This window comes from Dermochelys coriacea, chromosome 26, assembly GCF_009764565.3.
Source record: "Dermochelys coriacea isolate rDerCor1 chromosome 26, rDerCor1.pri.v4, whole genome shotgun sequence".
Taxonomy (NCBI): domain Eukaryota; kingdom Metazoa; phylum Chordata; order Testudines; family Dermochelyidae; genus Dermochelys; species Dermochelys coriacea.
In genome coordinates, this window is record NC_050093.1 from 14,058,094 (window position 1) to 14,075,946 (window position 17,853).

At 53.1% G+C, this 17,853-nt stretch overlaps 1 protein-coding gene across 4 annotated transcripts; it reads left to right on the plus strand.

The window, feature by feature from the left end:
• The first annotated feature begins 1,897 nt into the window (after nt 1-1,897).
• Nucleotides 1,898-16,857, plus strand: YKT6 (YKT6 v-SNARE homolog). 4 transcript variants are annotated; one of them, XM_038384989.2, is made up of 8 exons: nt 1,898-2,081; nt 2,342-2,468; nt 8,778-8,860; nt 11,049-11,149; nt 11,975-12,079; nt 12,667-12,732; nt 13,498-13,599; nt 14,796-16,857. In XM_038384989.2, exons 1-8 carry the CDS (start codon nt 1,925-1,927, stop codon nt 14,829-14,831), a joined length of 777 nt encoding a protein of 258 aa, XP_038240917.2. In that variant the 5' UTR covers nt 1,898-1,924; the 3' UTR covers nt 14,832-16,857. The 4 variants fall into 4 exon arrangements, with proteins under 4 accessions (XP_038240917.2, XP_038240916.1, XP_043358896.1 ...); XM_038384988.2 differs by having other exon boundaries at nt 1,986-2,143; XM_043502961.1 differs by having other exon boundaries at nt 1,987-2,095.
• Nucleotides 16,858-17,853: the final 996 nt, after the last annotated feature.

Below are 17,853 nucleotides of genomic sequence, written 5' to 3' on the forward strand. Positions count from 1 at the left end.
CAGGGAAGGGGTGGGGCTAGGGCATTCAGTTCTGTGCAATTGGAAAGTTGGCAATCCTAATTTGGGAAGGGGCGCCCTGCGACAGGTCCCGACCAGGCCGCCTGGGTTCAGGCTGGGCTACCCTGCCCGGGTCTGGTCCGCCACGGTTGGGTCTAGGAGGCGTCTCCCTGGCCGTGGCTGGGTTCAGGCCGCACTGGCCAGGTTCGGGCCAGGGTAGGGGCGCCCCGGCCGCGGCAGGTCTGGGCCGCAGCATAGTTGGGGCTGGGGGCTGGGCTAGGTTGGGGCCAGGGAGAGGCGCCCCTCCCCCGGCCATGGCAGTCCCCGGGCGGGTTCCCTGAGTGCCTGCCAGGCACTAAATAGGGTGCTGCATGGCTATGCAGCTTACAGGGAACTTAGCCCTTAATAATGTCTCTTTGAAAAACTACCAACTCTCTTGAATTGTTTTTCCCCTTACACTTGCTGCCCATGGGATCCCGGTATATTGGTGCTGACCACAGTACAGCAGGGCCCATCCCAATGTATTGGTGCTGACCCCGGTACACTGTTGCTCACTCTGGTGTAGTCGGGGCCAATTCTGATGTAGTGGGCCCCACCCTGGCATATTGGTGCTCACCTGGGAAGAGCAGGGCTACCCCCAGGTTAGCGGTGCTCATCCCAGTGTGCAGTAGCTGACTCCACAAGGAGTGTGCCCCTGACTCCATCACACAGGCTCGGGCACTCGGACACCCTGATCTCCCACTCCCCAGGGCACTGCATGGGTACAAAACTTGGGTGTGAACCAGGCCTCAATCTGCAGCCAGAGCATGGGGGGGGGTTTCGGGTGGGCTGAGTCAGCTCCCCAGCACCTGCCCCCCCTCCAGAATCTGCCCCACTCCCCAGGGCAACTGTTCTGCCCCCTTGGGAGCTGCCCCTGCTCCTGCTCCTGCCCCCCCGGCCCTGCTCCTACCCCCCCTTTGGGAGCTACCCCTGCCCCGCCCCCTTGGGACCTGCCCCGCCCCCTTGGGAGCTACCCCTGCTCCTGCCCCCCCTTGGGAGCTGCCCCTGCTCCTGCCCCCCGGCCCTGCTCCTACCCCCCCCTTGGGAGCTGCCCCTGCTCCTGCCCCCCGGCCGTGCTCCTACCCCCCCCTTGGGAGCTACCCCTGCCCTGCCCCCTTGGGACCTGCCCCGCCCCCTTGGGAGCTACCCCTGCTCCTGCCCCCCCCTTGGGAGCTGCCCCTGCTCCTGCCCCCCGGCCCTGCTCCTACCCCCCCCTTGGGAGCTACCCCTGCTCCTGTCCCCCCCTTGGGAGCTACCCCTGCCCCGCCCCCTTGGGACCTGCCCCGCCCCCTTGGGAGCTACCCCTGCTCCTGCCCCCCCTTGGGAGCTGCCCCTGCTCCTGCCCCCGGCCCTGCTCCTACCCCCCCCTTGGGAGCTGCCCCTGCTCCTGCCCCCCGGCCCTGCTCCTACCCCCCCCTTGGGAGCTACCCCTGCCCTGCCCCCTTGGGACCTGCCCCGCCCCCTTGGGAGCTACCCCTGCTCCTGCCCCCCCCCTTGGGAGCTGCCCCTGCTCCTGCCCCCGGCCCTGCTCCTACCCCCCCCTTGGGAGCTGCCCCTGCTCCTGCCCCCCGGCCCTGCTCCTACCCCCCCCTTGGGAGCTACCCCTGCTCCTGTCCCCCCCTTGGGAGCTACCCCTGCCCCACTCCCTTGGGACCTGCCCCGCCCCCTTGGGACCGGACCGGACCGGACCTGCCCCGCCGCAGAACTACCCTAGCCCCGCCCCCGAGGGAGGGGGGGTTCATGAGATTCCCCCAGCCCCGCCCTCTGTGGGAGAGCCGTATGCCAGGGCGATGCTGATTGGCTGTCCAGCATGGGCCGGGGGGGGCGGGAGGGCGAAGCTGTCCGTCAGGCGGATGCTCATTGGCTGGTTCCCCCAGCGGCCGAGGGCATGCGCAGTGCGAGAACGCCCCGTGGCACTGACTCCCCGCCGACACTTCCGGCCGCTCCATTGTGCTTCCGGGTCAGCGCGGGGCGGCGGCGGTTCCTTCCTCCGCCCACTGCCGGGGCCGTCGCAGGAGCCGCAGGAGGGAGGCGGGACCCGCCCGGTACCGACTCCCGGGTCCGAGCGAGCGAGCGAGCTCCTGAGGGCGGGGCGGAGCCGAGCCGGGTCCGTCCTGCTTCCGGGGGGCCGGGCGGGAGCTGGAGTCTCCGAGCCCCGCGCGCCGGGGGGGGGCCGCAGCCAGGCCCTGGTCTGCTGCGGGTGTCGGGGGCGATAGGGCTGGGGGGGGGGGGGTCCCCGCGGGGGGCGGTCGGGCCTTGTTTCCTGGGTCTCTTCACCGGCCCTGACTCTGTCCTCCTCGCTCAGGCGGCCGCTGGGGAGGCACCAGGATGAAGCTTTACAGCCTAAGTGTCCTTTACAAAGGCGACCCCAAAGTGCACTTGCTGAAAGCTGCCTTCGACTTGTCCTCGTTCAGCTTCTTCCAGAAAACCAGGTGGGTCGGTCCCTGAGGCGCTGGCTGGGGATCTCTCTCCCCCGTGCTGAGCGGCCACCTCCCTGGCTGGAACCAATGGCCCCGTAAGGGCGATCGGGGGTTGGTGCGCAGGCTTGGGAGGCTGGGGTTCAAGCCCCTGCTCTGCCACGGACTCCCTGTGTGAACCCCAGCAAGTCAATTAGGTCGATCCACAAAGGAAGGTAGGTGGGTGCCTCAATCTCATTTTTGGTTTCACAGACTGGGGACAAACCCCTCTCATGAGTACAGGAGCCAAACCAGTAAGAAAGCTCAGAGGCTGCCTGCTGGATTAGGTCCCATTCAAAATCTGGCCAAAGAGGAGGAGGTGGTCTTCATGCCACCCCCTTTTATAACATTTAGCCCAGTGGTTAGAGCACTTGCCTGGGATCTGGGAAACCTCAGTTCGGTTTCCCCTCTGCTTGGTGGGGAGAAGGGATCTGACCAGAGGTGTCTCGTCTCTTGGGGGGGGGGTGTTCTAACCCCTGAGCTATGGGGTATTTGTGCTGTGGGGCTCTCTCAGTTCTTCCATTTGGAGCTATTCCTCTGTGGATAAATAGTGATACACTGGTTGGAGAAAGGGGTCTGCGTTCTACTTGCCCTGCCTCCCAAGTGGGTGCTCTAAGCGTCAGGCTGCAGAGTCGTTCTCTCTTTCACACCCAGTGGCTTGTTAAGTATTTATTCCCGGTGGAACAGTCTGTAAAACAGGGATGCTAATCTGTCCCTCTGGGGTATGGTGAGGGTAACTGCATGAGAGATTGTGTGGTGGTCATACGCTACAGTAATGACAGGTTTCAGAGTAGTAGCCGTGTTAGTCTGTATTCGCAAAAAGAAAAGGAGTACTTGTGGCACCTTAGAGACTAACAAATTTATTTGGTGAAGTGGGCTGTAGCTCACGAAACCTTAGAGACTAACAAATTTATTTGAGCATAAGGTTTTGTGAGCTACAGCTCACTTCACCAAATAAATTTGTTAGTCTCTAAGGTGCCACAAGTACTCCTTTTCTTTATACTACAGTAATGGGGCCCATAGAAGTACCTAAGATGGGCAGAATGAACATCCAATACGAGTGACCTTTTAAACGGATGAATAAGCTGTTTTTTATTATCACAGCAAAAGGCCTGTGAATATATCTGTGCCTGAGCTGGTATGTTTTTGCAGGTTTTACAAGGCTGATGCAGTGGGGTATACAAAATAAAACAGCATATATTGATGTGAATTGTAATCCATATCCTAGGTAATGTGTCAACAGATCTGTTCAGTCTCACAAGCGTCTCAGCTCATGAAGAGACTTGAAAACCAAATGGGACATAACTTGTGGGTTTCACTTTACCAATACAACTGGGCTTCTGTGACAGCTGAAGCGATCAGTGTATTTGTATTTCGCGATTGCTAGTATCATCCCACTTGTGATAACATACTATGTAGGCTTGGCACGTCCCCTTTGCTTAAGGTGTTTAGTTGTGCAGAGACTACTGCTGATGGTTCAGGCCAGAGTGCTCAAAGCTAAATGCTAATCCCAGCTCCTTGTCATCCTGGTGATTCACAATGCTCTCAGCATTAGGGTGTAATCTGTGCTTGCAGAAGAGTTTACCCATGTTACCCTTACATCAGTTAACCTGTGCTAGAAGTACAGCCCCCAACCATTAAGATGGGGTAATACCCCTAAAGCTTTTGAAAGAAGTAGTTGTATTCCCAAGTGCTTGACTGCAAAACAACTTCCCTTCTAACCTCTTGGTTTCAGATGCTCATAATTTTAAGAAACATTTGCCTTCTGCACTGAATTTTTCCATGCTTGGTGTGTGCGCAAAGGTGACTTTTAAAGCATAAGCAAACTCTCTCTTCTGTGGTTCTAATGTGCGGGAGGGCAGAGTGAGTTTGGAGGAGAAATACCATTGTTAGAGTTTATTTTATAAATGTTTACTTCCTTTGCCAAGGTTACAACAAAAATAGCTGAGGTTCGAAGCTTGGCCATTATTTGATACTTAGGCCTGCTGGGGCTTTTACTTGATGGTGGATTATGTTAGGGGGATTTGTTTAATGCTTATCTTTTAAAAAACGCACTTCTGTGCTTCTGCTGCGATTTACCTGTGCCTAAGGAAGCTGTACCCCTCTGACGTTACATATTTTCCCTGTTTGGCATGACCAGAGATCTTCCATGTACGAAGGCTGATGCATGAGGGGAAACTGCAATTTGCTAATTGAAATAAAGTTAATAAAATCCTCCCGGAAGAACTGCCTTAATGTCAGAGACAAAAGAAAATCACAGGTGCAGGAAGAAGTCACAGATCCTACAATTTGTCTGTCCAGAATCGTTGCTGCATTCTACAACAGGCTGCTAATGGGAATTTAGGATTTTTTTTAAAGAAAATCAGTTTCTTTGTATTTTTTGAAAATCACCTCAATGTAAATTGATCAACACTAGTAGAATCCCAGGAAGTCCTGTCGTATCTCCCCCTAACTCAGGCGCACTCAGATGCAAAGATGGCGTAAACTATGGGCAGTTTTCTCTTACTCATTTTAAAAAATCTCAATTGTGGGGGAAAGTAATTTCCCTGCCTTATTAATTTGACTGCTTTGCACATGCATAATCTTGTACTGATTTTTTTTTTCCTAGCTAGTATCCAAATCCTGCAAACACACACCTGCTTAACTTAATGTGCACAAGTAGCCCCTTTGAATTCAGTGTGAAAATGCTTGTAAGCAGTATTAAGGATTAACAAATTTGGCCTAAAATTTGAATTTTGTCTTAAGTTTTTAGTGTCTCCTGGTCCTGAAAAGGTAGTAAGATTTTAAAGTGAATGTTCAAATGCTTTTTTTAATTCATGGCAATCTTGTCCAGTGATGTCTTTCACGAGACTTACTGAAATGTCATAATTAAACATGGAGGGGGCAGGTGAGGGACAGAGACTGTGATCAGGTACCTCACAGAGTACCTAATTTAATGCCCCACCTGCACCTTTTTATCCGAATTGTAATTTGAGTATTTTTCAGAATTGTCACCAGGAATTAGGTTTGTTTTTTGTTGTATTATAATCAGACCTTGGATTTATTCCTTAAACCACACATACCTGGAATTTCAAATTCATACATCATCTGGCAGCCTGTATTACAAAACCTGAGACCAATAGGAATGATTCTGCAATCTTTCATTTCAAGCTCCAATGGAACACTTTCTTGAACAAAACTTCCCCTGCAGGTTTTGGAAGCCTTACGTTGCAGTACTGAGAATCTGAAAGTGACACTGACTTTTTATTCCCCATTGTCCAGACTGGGAGTAATGCGAAAAGTAAATAGTATAAATAGTAACAAGTGTATTGACTTCTTAAAACTTTCACTTTCAATAACTGAAAATGGGTAAAACAAACCGGCTTACTACACATTAATATTGTCACTTTATAGCAGTATATTATTACATTAATCCATATATTTCATCTAAGTTGTATACCGTAGAGGTGGGAGTGTAGAAGCTCTCTAAATGTGGAATGCATTGCAACAGCTTGGATTTAAACAAAACTTGTGGTCTGAACAAGTATGTGCCGAGAATGGCTTGTTATAAACTTTTTGGGTATTGGAACTTGAAAGAGGGGAGGAGAGGTATTGTGGGATGTGGGAAGATGGCTGAATAAGACAGCAGTAAAGGAGCTATAGGGGGATATAAATTATCCTTTCCAGAAGCCGTTTTTGACTTGACTTTTTTATTCAAAAAGGCCAGGTAGCGTACCTGAAAATAAAGTATGGGACTCTGGGCTTCTGGTGGGAAGAGAGCATTGCATAAAGGCCATACTTGCTACGTTTGGTTGATTAGTCTGTTCTAATCTTTGTTTTACTCCTGGGGAGTAGTCCCACTAAAACCAGTTGTGGGGTTTGAAGTTACCAGATTCTTAGCTAGACTCAAGCCTCCCTAATGGGATTCGGGACTGTGCTCTGACTAGAACCTGCTGATCCTTGCACCTGAAGCCCCTAGGAAGAGGGAGGTAGCTGGGATTTTGGCCTGGTGGACTCTGCTTAGAAGTACCATCTTTCATATGTCTGACTAGTAGGTGTCTGATAAATGTGAATGTCCACATCCTGCCTCTTCCCCCCCCCCCCCCATGCAAACCCATAGCTGAAAGGGAGAAGAATTTCTCTATTCTCAGCCCTCCAGAGCCTCCTGACAATTGGTTGGAGTGTACGTTTCTGCTAACTGACGCATGGTGCTTCCTTGTGATTAACTCCAGTGCCTGCCTGTGCTCCTAGTCTTCCCCAAGAGCAGTGTGAAACTGACAGAAGTCTTGGCAGTTTCACAGCTGCTTCCAGGGTTCTAAATGGAGGGGTGGGTTTACATCTCTCTGCAATTGTTTCAGTTTGCATGTTTCAAGACATGGCTATTGGTTTATTCTTGGTTCATGTTTTCAAGCTATCCTTATAACTGAGAAGTCTAGAAATAATGTACTTCTGAAATGAAAGCCTAGATTTTTGCAGCGTCTGAGTATACTGTGCAGGCCCCAAAAATGCATCAACCAGGGTGAATGTATGACGCGTCTATTTTAGTGCCACTTCACACTACATTAGTGAGACTGCTCTGGGATGCAGTGCATTTGCTTTTAAAGCCAGAACAAGAGGAAATACAATTTGAAGACAGCTTTGAGAAAAAGAATTTGAGACTAAGAGGAAGATTAAAGGCACTTGAATGTTTTTAAACTGAAATGGTGGTGAACTTTCACCTTCTTTCCCCTTTCCCCTCTCCTTAAAGGCAAGTCAATCTTTTCCTTCCCTCCTTTTATGGGGTTAAAACCAGGAGAAATAGCTTTTGGGGCTCTTCCATGTTAGTAATGAAGACTTCTGCTTCAGGTTTTCAATTACCACTAAAATGTCTCTCCTGCACTCCACCCCTGCAGAGTTGCTCTGGGGTCTGCATTAAGTTGGTGTCTTTCTCATGCATCATCCCCAGTAATAAAGATTCTGCAGGCCAAACAGACTCTGTGACACTTTTACAGCACCTGACACTTCTGGAAAGCCAAGGAAGGTCAAGTGATTAGGCCTTGGTAAATTCCAATGATGCACAAAAAGGGATTAAATTCAATTCACTCTCCCTGAATGTCTTGGCACTTTGGGGCTCTCAGGAGTAAAGATGAGCAATTTTTAGTCAGTAAAATCAGGAGGTCTCTTTAAATACGCACAGGGGCAGATCTTAAGTATGACGGTGTCAGTTTACTTAGTTCCTAAGTCAATGAAGGACAAATTCAACTTGGAGATTAGAAAACTCTGATAAGGCTGTGAGATGGGAATGGTCTAATGAGATTTCTGGGCTAAAGTCAGTTGTGGACAGGATATTTTAGAGTCCTTCCTGCTGGACTGATTGACCAAGTGGGCCTCTCCCTGCCACTGCACCTGTAGTTCGCCTACTCTAAAGTAATCAAAAAGTAAGTGAATACCATCCCTGTTCCCAATATCTAAACCACTGCACAAGCATAGGAGTTAATAGAGAACCATTGTAAGATACTGGGGCTTGATGGAAAAAGAAACTTGCGTACAGTATATAAGAAAGCAGAATGCCTTAGCACTGTTTGAAAAAGCCCCTCTTCATGGAGACTTGTGTCCTACATGCTGCTCAGTGGCATTCCTAAGAGAGGTTTCAGAGTAGCAGCCGTGTTAGTCTGTATTCGCAAAAAGAAAAGGAGTACTTGTGGCACCTTAGAGACTAACAAATTTATTAGAGCATAAGCTTTCGTGAGCTACAGCTCACTTCACGACACTACACGAAAGCTTATGCTCTAATAAATTTGTTAGTCTCTAAGGTGCCACAAGTACTCCTTTTCTTATTCCTAAGAGAGTAGGCTAGGATGAGAACCGAGGCTTCATGCCCACCTTTTAATGCTAGGCTGTGAAGGTGCATTGCTTTCTGTGTAGCCCTGTCTATGGGAAATGCTGCAGGCAGAGCCCCCATCCTTTGGTGCCACGCAGTACACATACTGAAGTGCATATGGTAGGGCTGGGTAGTAACACAGACCTGTGAGTTAATTTGTGTTAATCAGCAGAGCTGACGCTGGCAGTCTGGATCTGTAGTTGGCTCCTGCTAGTTGGCCCGGTTCTCAAAGTGGCCAAGGCACTATCTTGAATGCAAGATTTAAAGGAACCCTTTTTATTGGTCACCACAATTTTCCCATGAGCACCTGCTCTGCAGTGAGTTAATACAGCAACTTCTGGCAAACTCACTTTGTTCTTGGTGTCATTGCGGCGATCGGTCTGTTTGGGGGTGGGGATATGCTAGTGTAAGAGAATGTTAAGTAATGAAATGCTTTGTATTTGCAGTGTTCAGGAATTCATGACCTTCACGAGCCAGCTGATTGTAGAGCGCTCGGTGGTGTGCAGCCGAGCATCAGTGAAGGAGCAAGGTAAGAGAGGACGCAAGGGCCTTGATCACGCAGGGTTACGGTGGGTAACATACAGAATGCAGATTTTCTGTATCTTGCAAGATACAGAGCAGCTGTGTGCCTTGGAGAGTTTAATTCTTTTCCCAAGGCATCTGCTTCTCCAGAGATTCTGTTGCTGGCTACTGTCCCCCTTCCAGATCGGCAGGAGCTGTTTCTCTGGCTACGCAAGTCATGCAGGATTAGTCGAACATCCGGCCTAAATTGCTTGTTTAAAATGCAAAGCATCTAATGCCCAATGAAAAATGGACGTCTGGAGTCCTGGCTGGATGAGACACAGCTCTTAACATCCACCCTGAGGTGTGGCATGACTTGTAGGAGTTTCCGCAGTGACAGCCACGTCTACTACTGCTGTAGTACTGAACATTCCTGGCTCTGGCATCCCCTAATGGCATTGTGGCATGTGCATGAGAAATCTGGCACCAAAGGGTTAATCATGCCTATCCTTTGGGTGTGTGCTGTAGAGCAGAGGTTCTCAAACTGTGGTCCGTGGATAGTTCCCCCTAAGGTGCATGCTTGGGCGGCCACACACAAGAGATTGAAGGGCCACCCACCTAATTAGTGGAGCCGCACAGGCGTGGCTCCACTAATTAGGTGCCTGGACCCTGGAGAAGTCACACATGTAAGGTGAGTTGGTGGCCTTGTGTGGGATAGGAGGCAGGTGGGATGGAGCAGTGGGGTGAGAAGAGGGGGTAGGGGAATTTGGGACATGCAGGGCTGTGGCAGTCAGAGAAAGAGGCGACTTTCCCCAGCTCCATGGCTGCAGCTGCCGGGGAGAGATGGCCCTCCTTCCCAGCCTTGGCCATGGCAGGGGAGAGAGGGCACATCCATCGCATTAGAAAGGTAAGCCTACTGATATTAAAATATGAGTTGTGCTTTTATTTGTAGAACAAAAAAAGCTAATTATTATTAAGGTTTTTTATACAGCGCTTTTATCCAAAGCGCTTTACAATAGTTAGCTAACGGTACAAACAACATTTGGAAAGATCATTAAGCGGTCCTTCGAGACCCTCACCAATTTTCAAGTGGGTCTGTGGGGGGGGGGAGAGTTTAAGAACCACTGCTGTAGAGTATCTGGGAACTTCCTCCACTTGTAGAATAAACTCAGGGTTCCTGAGTAACCGTATTGGTCTCTGATTGGCAGTTTTGATTCCATCGGGCCAGGAGGTGCACAAAAGATTGCGAGGTGGGAGGGAGTCTGGATTTCAATCCATGCTGGACTCCGGCCAAGTCACATGCTGACTGGCGCTTCTACTGTCCCAGCTGGAAAATCAAGTAAGCGCAGGAACCTGCCTGACTACCAGATGCTGCTTTTGCGCTTCATTCCTCACCTTACCCTAACTCCACACAAGCCCTGCCGCTGAACCGAGCTCACATGTGCACTGCCTGAACTCCCCTCTCCAGCCCACAGAGCCGCTCAGATCTTCCTGCCGTTACTTTCATCCCCAGCCCTCTGCTGGCTTCTCCTGCGTAGAGTTCAAACTCCATGTCCCTGTGCTCCAGGTTGTGGACTGTGATGCTCCACCTGATACAGCCCTTGTCTTCCTGTCCCACCATTTGTACTCTTCTCTGCCATCACCTGTCTGCCCGAACTCTTGACTTCTAGCCTCATTCTGTACACCTCCCTATATGCCACATCGCCTTGCTCCAAGTGTTCTAAAATCTGTCTTCTCATGTCCCCTTACCTACACTAATAGTATGTAATAGTGAGTCATGAAATATTAACCCCCCCCGAACCAATAGAATGTGTAACCCAAACAACCTGAATGGCCTAGTTGTATGTTACCTTCTTTCCCCACCTTTGTTTAACTTAGATTGTACACGCTCTGCCTTGGTTACATTTATCACACACCATGCATGCCATGGGGGAACAGAAATTATCTAACTCACTCAGCACTCTTGTGTGCTGCCTCTGGTCTTCCCTGGGGAGAAACGCATTGCATCCCCTTCTGCTTCCTTCCTAGTGAAACCCACATGTTGCCTCTGAGCTAAACATTGCCAAAATGTGAACCCTGGATCTTAGTTTGGACAGCGGAGTGCTAGTCCATGACAGTTGGCTGATTTTTTTACACGTGGGTTGCTCTGAATGCTGCTTGATGACCCCATGCTGTGCACTTCTCTGTGAAATCTTTGCCCTTGGTCTTTGGTTCAGAATACCTCTGCCATGTGTACGTGCGGAGTGACCGACTGGCTGGAGTGGTGATCGCGGACAACGAGTATCCACCACGCGTGTGTTTCACCTTGCTGGAGAAGGTAAACTCAATTTAGGGTTCTCTTTGTTTCAGGAGATGAGCTGTGCAGCTAGGACAATGCACGGCAGGAGGAGACTTCAACTGTATATTCAGAGTCCTGAATTTGCTTCCCTTTTGGCAGAAAAGCGACTTGCTGTTGAGCATTTGAGACTCTACAAATCTTTTCTTGTCTGCTGACATTACTGTCACAAATTAGCTACATGGTGATGGTAGGAGTGAGTGGGGTAGGATCTGTTCAGGCCTAAGACTTTTTTATGGGCTGGGTGATGCAGTGGGTTAATGCATTTTACCTTGGCCATCCTGGGTTCAGTCCTGATTAGACCCCAAGAAAGAAGGGTCTGATGCTCTTTGCCTGATACTTAGTGAGTATTTGTTCTCACGGAAACATTCTGCAGTCTGGCCCAGGCTTTCAAGTGGTCAGAACTGGTGCCTGGATGTTATAGCTCTGTCCAACTTGTATCACAACTTGCATGGCCTCTGTCTGTGTTCTCATCTATGGTCACTGCTGTTAGTCACGCATCTGAACGCCAGGGTGTCCTGCATGTCCGTGAAGACCACGGGGCTCTTGGGAGAAGGGAAGTCCTTGGTATGTTATCTGAATTCTAGTGACCGTCTCCTCGTGGGACACTTAATATACTCCCAGCTTGCATTCCTCTGTAGGTTGCAAGACAGGAGTTGGGTCCCCACCCTCTTCCGTCTCTTGGTAGAGAGCAGGATGCCAAGGAATGACTCTTCCTTGACGATTCTGAGATCTCAAGCCCTGTTGTGGGTGTCTGAATGGAGAAGACAGCTGGGTGCTCACCACTGGGTTTGCTTTGCATTGCAGGTGCTGGATGAGTTCTCCACGCAGGTCAGTAGGACAGACTGGCCCTCAGGCTCTCCATCTACGATTAACTATGCAGGCTTGGACAGTTACCTTAGTAAATATCAGGTATGACATGCATTTACTGACTGTCTGGATGTGAGAAGGCAGAGAAGCAGTAGGAAAAGGGTGATCTTAGTGGGTAGGCTGCTGGCCTAGAATTTGGGAGTGCTGGATTCAGGCCCCTGTTTCTCCAGCCTTCCAGCAAATCGCTTAGTTGTGCTGGGCTTCGGTTGCCCATTTGTAAATAGGGCCCATAGCTCTGCCCTGCCCCTCGGGGTACAGAGGGTCAGTACGCCAGCAGTAGTGAGTTACCCAGCCACTGCAGTCATGGACTGGCTGAGTGCCTAAGGTGAATGCTCAGACCAGCTCTGCAGTCTGCTCCTGGCCTCTAGGCCTTCCTGGGAGTCTGAGGAGGCCTTTAGCTGGGAACTCCCAGCAATCCCACTGAGAAACATCAGCTCCATTTGCAGCCTCCACAGGAGCTTGTATCTGGGCAGGGTAAAAGACAGTCTCCCTGTGCACCCGCAGGGCGTAGAGTGCTTTGAGTGGGGGAGTCCAGCTTCCTGCTTGGCTATGTCTGGGCTCATGGGCCTGCAGACGCTGTCCTTGGAATAGCGTGTCCTACGTAATGTGCTGTGTTCTTGCTCTCCAAGAATCCCCGGGAGGCAGATGCGATGATGAAAGTGCAGGCGGAGCTGGACGAGACCAAAATCATTCTGGTAAGGGCTGCGTACACGGGAAAGGGGAGCGAGGAGGGCTTCCCGGGGGAGCTGCTGCTGTGAACCCTTAGCTTCCGTGTGTGACTCAGTCTCCTGGGAATTGGTGCTGTCAGTCTGGTATTAGACCCTGTCTGAGGACTCTGCTGTGGACACCCCCCATCTCCATTCATGAAGTCGGTTGGCCTGAGTTCCGGGGACAGCTTGACTGTCATGAGTTGTGTGGGTTCCCAGCTTGATTACTTGGAAACAAGCAGATGTGTTGGAGTCTGAAGTTAGCTTGATAACAGTCCATAGACTTCATAGGGCAGGCTGGGTCACGTAGCACCAGACTGTTCTCCATTTGAGTCCCAGGTATCAGGCTGCCAGGGCACCAGGGAAAAGAGCAAAGGCAATGGCTATCCTCCCCTCTAACGGGGAGACTGGGAAGCAGGGGCTTGAAGGACCCAAGAAGTCTCAAGCCCATGCGAGGCCTCTTCGTGTTCTTTACTGTGGATTTCCTTGTGACCTCCCAGGGCGGGCGAGGTGGCATCACCATTCACACATGCGATGTGCTGTCCTGGAGGCTAAGCACGCGGTGATTGGACAGCGCCTGCCTCTCACTTGCCCCTGGCGCGCAGTCTGGTGAGAGCTCCCCTGAGGGCTCTGGGCATGGAGAGCCAATAGCCCAGCTGGAGAGAAACTGAAAGTATTTGGCCCTGGTGCCATCACAGCCGCTGGGTGAGGCACGGGGGTCTCAGCTCTGGTGTCACTTCTCGCCCTTTGTAGCACAACACTATGGAGTCTCTGCTGGAGCGCGGGGAGAAGCTGGATGACTTGGTGGCCAAGTCGGAGGTGCTTGGGCTGCATTCCAAACACTTCTACAAAACTGTAAGTGGCTTGGCTCGGCCGCCCAACAAGCGTGAGGTGGCTAGGAGGGGTAGCGAGGGCAGAGGGCCAGCTGTGTGCTGGGCCAGGCCAGCACTTGGCATGACTGAGCAGTTTACCATGGGCAAAGCTCCAGATATAAATCCTGTTAAGTAGGCACTCGATATTACCCCGGTGTCTGATACAGGGCAGGCTGGGGCCCCGGGTGCGGGGGCTGGCTGACTAAGGCTGAATCTAGCTTAGAGTGGATGCTTAAGTGTGGAGGAGAAATATGAACCAAGACTAGAGATGGTCACCTTCTTGGGGCTGTTCTCTGGTCCCTGCTGCCAGGAGCATGCTTCTCTTTGGCGAGAAGGCTGCAGCTTTGCTCTTGCTGCAGGGATTTCCACTCAGAGTGCAGTGCCCCTTGTGCTGTGAGCTACCTTGGCTTCCAGCCATTTTATTGTTTGCATGCGCCAGTGCCTCAGAGACCTCCTCCTGGAGCTGGCCCCCATTGTGCCAGGTGCTGGGCAAAGCTGGTCCCCGCTCTGAAGAGCACAGTGACTTCTAGATGAAGCTAAGGTGCTCGGTTTGTTTGCAAACTCCCTTAATGAGTCTCTGGGTGACCCTCGAGGTGGGTGTTGATGGGAGGGGGAGAGGTGGAGGGTTCTCAGGAAGACCCTTCCCTCTGCCTCGCTCCAGCAAGCCCAGAGTTGGAGACATGGCACAGGCTGCCCCACTGGGGTTTGGAAGTGTCTGAGCTGCTGACAGGGCAGCAATGTCCCAATGCCTAGCGCGAGGCAGGAGGGCCGGGCATTACAGAAGTGCTGCGGCAGGGGGTTTCCCCAACAGAAGAGGATAATGTGGGAGGGGGTGGAACTTAGAGTGGAGGGCACTGAACTAGCTAATGCCAATGGCCCCTTGTAAAGCCATGGCCTTGCAGCTGTGCTCACTTCTGCTAGTGAGCATCAAACACCTTGGATGGGTCACAAGCTCCACATAGGTCACCCCCTCCCAGATCCAAACCCCGCCTGTCCCACGGCTGCTCCGACTCACCGGCCCTGTAGCAATGGGCAGGGCTAGGTGTCCCTGTATCTTGCTGACTTTCCGGCATGCGAACTGCAGGGTGCTCGCCGTGTGAGCTGGCCTGGGAGGAGCCGGCTGTGAGCCCAGTACATGGGCTCCAATGAGAAGCCTCTCAGTTCTTCTTTCCTTTTCAGGCCCGAAAGCAGAACTCGTGCTGCGAGATCATGTGACCCAGCCAGCTGAGACCGCTGCTCCCGACCGCCTGGCCTTCTCTCACATTCAGACCTCTAAAGTACATGGGACGAAAAGAGACGGGCCTGTGGGTGGGGATCCCCGGTTCCAGGCCGCACCACTGCGGGCGGTGGGGCTGGGACAGGGCTTTCTCGGCACCCCAGGGCCGTCTAGTTAAACAGCTCTTCCTCGGAACGGCCAGCGAGGCTGAAGACAGCGTGACCGTTCTGCCAGCCCTTTCTGGCCCCGAAGGGCTTGTTGCTTTGACCTCTGGCTTGTAATTGCAGCGCTGAATTGGCCTGGGGCTCTCACTCCTTATCTCCAGAGATCAGACGTGGACTGCATTCTGGGCACCTTGTTGTTTACAGTCATAACACTAGAGAGGGACTCCAGTAGCTGAGACCAGCCAGCACCACTTCCCAACGTTGAGGGCTCACTAGCTTAGCCTCCGACTCCTCCTCACCCAGTGACTGAACCCTTGAGCGAGGGGCCCAGTTGCTTTGGGCCTCTGAGGAGCGTTGAGAACGGGCATCAGTGTTGTGGAGTGAAGCCTTGCTGCTCCCAGGGGTGCTCAGACTGGAGTCTCTGCCAGTCAGGCCTGGAACCTGCCTTGCCACCGGCAGTGAGCAGAGAGAGTCCTGGGTGGGGGGCACCGTTCGGTGTGGAGCAGCAGAAAATGCTGGCATTTTGCCTTTCTCCCTGTTCCTTGCCCAGGGGTTGGTGGGTCTCTGCCCTCCATGGGTCTCTGGGCTGTGTCACGGTTACTGGCCGTCCTCCGGCCTCTCGTCAGCCAGCATCCCCATCACTTCGTCCTCACCTGCGGCTCTGGCCCCCGGGGCTGTGCTGTCTCCCACGGTGCACTGGGAGCTGTGCCAAGTGTGTGCCGTGCCATGGAACGCGAGTCTCGCTGATCTGCCAGGCCCTGAGCTTCCTGCTGGCTGGTGGAAAAACTAGACCATGATGTTCACGTCCCCTCTCCCTAGGGAGAGGGAGGCTGAGCGGAGCCCACCCCTTTGATCCTTCCATCCTGTCCGTGGAGCTGATTTTCTTCCTGCCTTGGGCCTGACTCTTGCTTATCCTTGCCTTTGCCTAGCACTGATGTATTGGGAGTGGGTGGGGGCGAACCAGCATCCTTGGGTGGGGCTCTGAAAGGGGAGCAGTCACCTGGGGAGGGGCACAAGGGAGACGAGACAGCTACCAGTAACAGCATGCCAGGCACCAGCTCCCTGCACGGAGGATGTGCCAGCGCCACCTCTAGTGGGCGGTTGAGCACCTGGCTCGGTCTGCACATGGGAGAGCGGCAGCGAGTGCCGATCCTCGGGGCAGTTCTGCTGTGCAGTGGGAGGTGACTCGAGTGTGCGTGCCATGGGACACTGCTCGCAGGGTGTGGATGCCATCCCTGGGGCAGCGAGAGCTCACTTGCCTCTGCAGACCTGGCTTAAAATCTCTGCTTCAGTCACCTGTGGTCTGTCCCCTGACCTGGTGTCATGAGCTGCACATCTAGTCCGGGGTTCAAAGCCACTGAACCACGTGCTAAAGCCATGGCTTGGTAATGCTCTGGGGGTGGGTGCTGCTGGCAGATCCTCAGCTGCACCCTGCTGCTGCTCTCTGTGCAACCAGGGAGGGAGCCAGCCCCAGGGATGGCAGAGCCACCCTCTCCATGGGGGTGATTTCCTCCCCACTGGGCCTGTACTGCCTGGCTCTCTGAGCTCCCTCCTGCCCCTTCCTTCCCAGGCTGGGCTCAAGGGGTGTGAGCTCGGAAGGTGGGCTTGGGCCTGAGAACGGGCTGGAGTGAGCCCAGCCCTGGGGGAAGGAAGGAAGGAAGAAGCCCCAGCTCCCAGCCATGGCCCTGGTCGCTGTGATGTTTGGTGGCCATGTTGGCTCTACACTCCATGCCCCCCTCCTACAGTTTCCAATGGAAAAGCTCTGGCTAGCGGCCGTGGAGACTGTAACGGTTGCCTGACTTCTCTGTACGTGACGTTGGCTGGCCTGAACCTGTCTGGATAAAGTTGTCTTCTCGCCGTTCTCAGCTGGCTTGGGCTCTCATTCGTACTCCGGTTCTCCAGCCAGCTGACCCGGGCCTGTAGCCTGCCAGGTCTCCCAGTCCCTGGCTGCCTGTGGAGCCATATCCAACAGCCCTGGCCACTTGTTGGAGGCGGGAGGGTGCTAGGTACAGCTGGAGTGAGTACCCCTCCCCTGCCTCTGGTGCCACCAGGCTTGCTGCTCTCTGAGCCCATAGGTCCCCTTGGGCCCTACAGTGTGGGCAGCATTAGCCCAGGGCCTGTTTACCTCAGCCCTCGCCCAAGGACAGAAGCATCCATCTAACCTCCCCGTTCCCTGCTCTGTGGGGGGGCAGTGGACTCCTGGGGTGACCCTGTAGCAATTTCTTCAGCAGCAGCGCCCATCCCAGGCAGGGCTGAGCCAGTGCCAGCCCTGGGAAGATGGTGGGCAGAGCGGAAATGGGGGGAGGGGGGTGGGAGGATGCTTCTTACAGTGGGGTGCAGGAGGTGGAGCCCCTTGCTGCCTCATTAAGCCTCGGAGCTGGAGCCTGCTGAATCCCGGGCAAGCTCTGGCCCAGCCACTGCTTGGCCTTCACCGTTCTGAGCGGGGAACCAGCCGTGCAGCAGGGCTCTTCGGTGCTGGAGTCCAGCGTGGTGCCAGGGGTCTGCTCCCACCTGGGCCCTGGCGGGTCGCTGGATGCTGCGGTGAGGGGCTGCAGCACCAAACCCGCAGGCAGGCAGCCAAGGCCACAGAATGGTAACTAACCAGCGTTGACCGGGGGGAGGCCGATCTGCCCCAGCCAATGTCAGCATGGGGTGTTTCCCGGGGCATAGAGCACAGAGACTGGGCTCCCCTTTCCCAGCCATGGCCCGGTCCAGGGGGGTGAGGGCACGGGGGTCTCGCTCACAGAAGAAGTCGCAGTCATTTCACTTCCTTTTTTTTTTTTAATTTATTTGCAGTTTCCCAAGACAAACCCCCCCTCCCCCCAAACTGGGACTCACCATTTACACTTACAAGGCT

Bases quoted from the DNA above. Each gene is read 5' to 3' on its own strand.
- YKT6 (XM_038384989.2), top strand. From the start codon at position 1,925: ATGCGCAGTGCGAGAACGCCCCGTGGCACTGACTCCCCGCCGACACTT. The intron at 2,469-8,777 runs GTGGGTCGGTCC...TTGTATTTGCAG, and splicing joins AGCTTCTTCCAGAAAACCAG to TGTTCAGGAATTCATGACCT. The intron at 12,733-13,497 runs GTAAGGGCTGCG...CGCCCTTTGTAG, and splicing joins ACGAGACCAAAATCATTCTG to CACAACACTATGGAGTCTCT.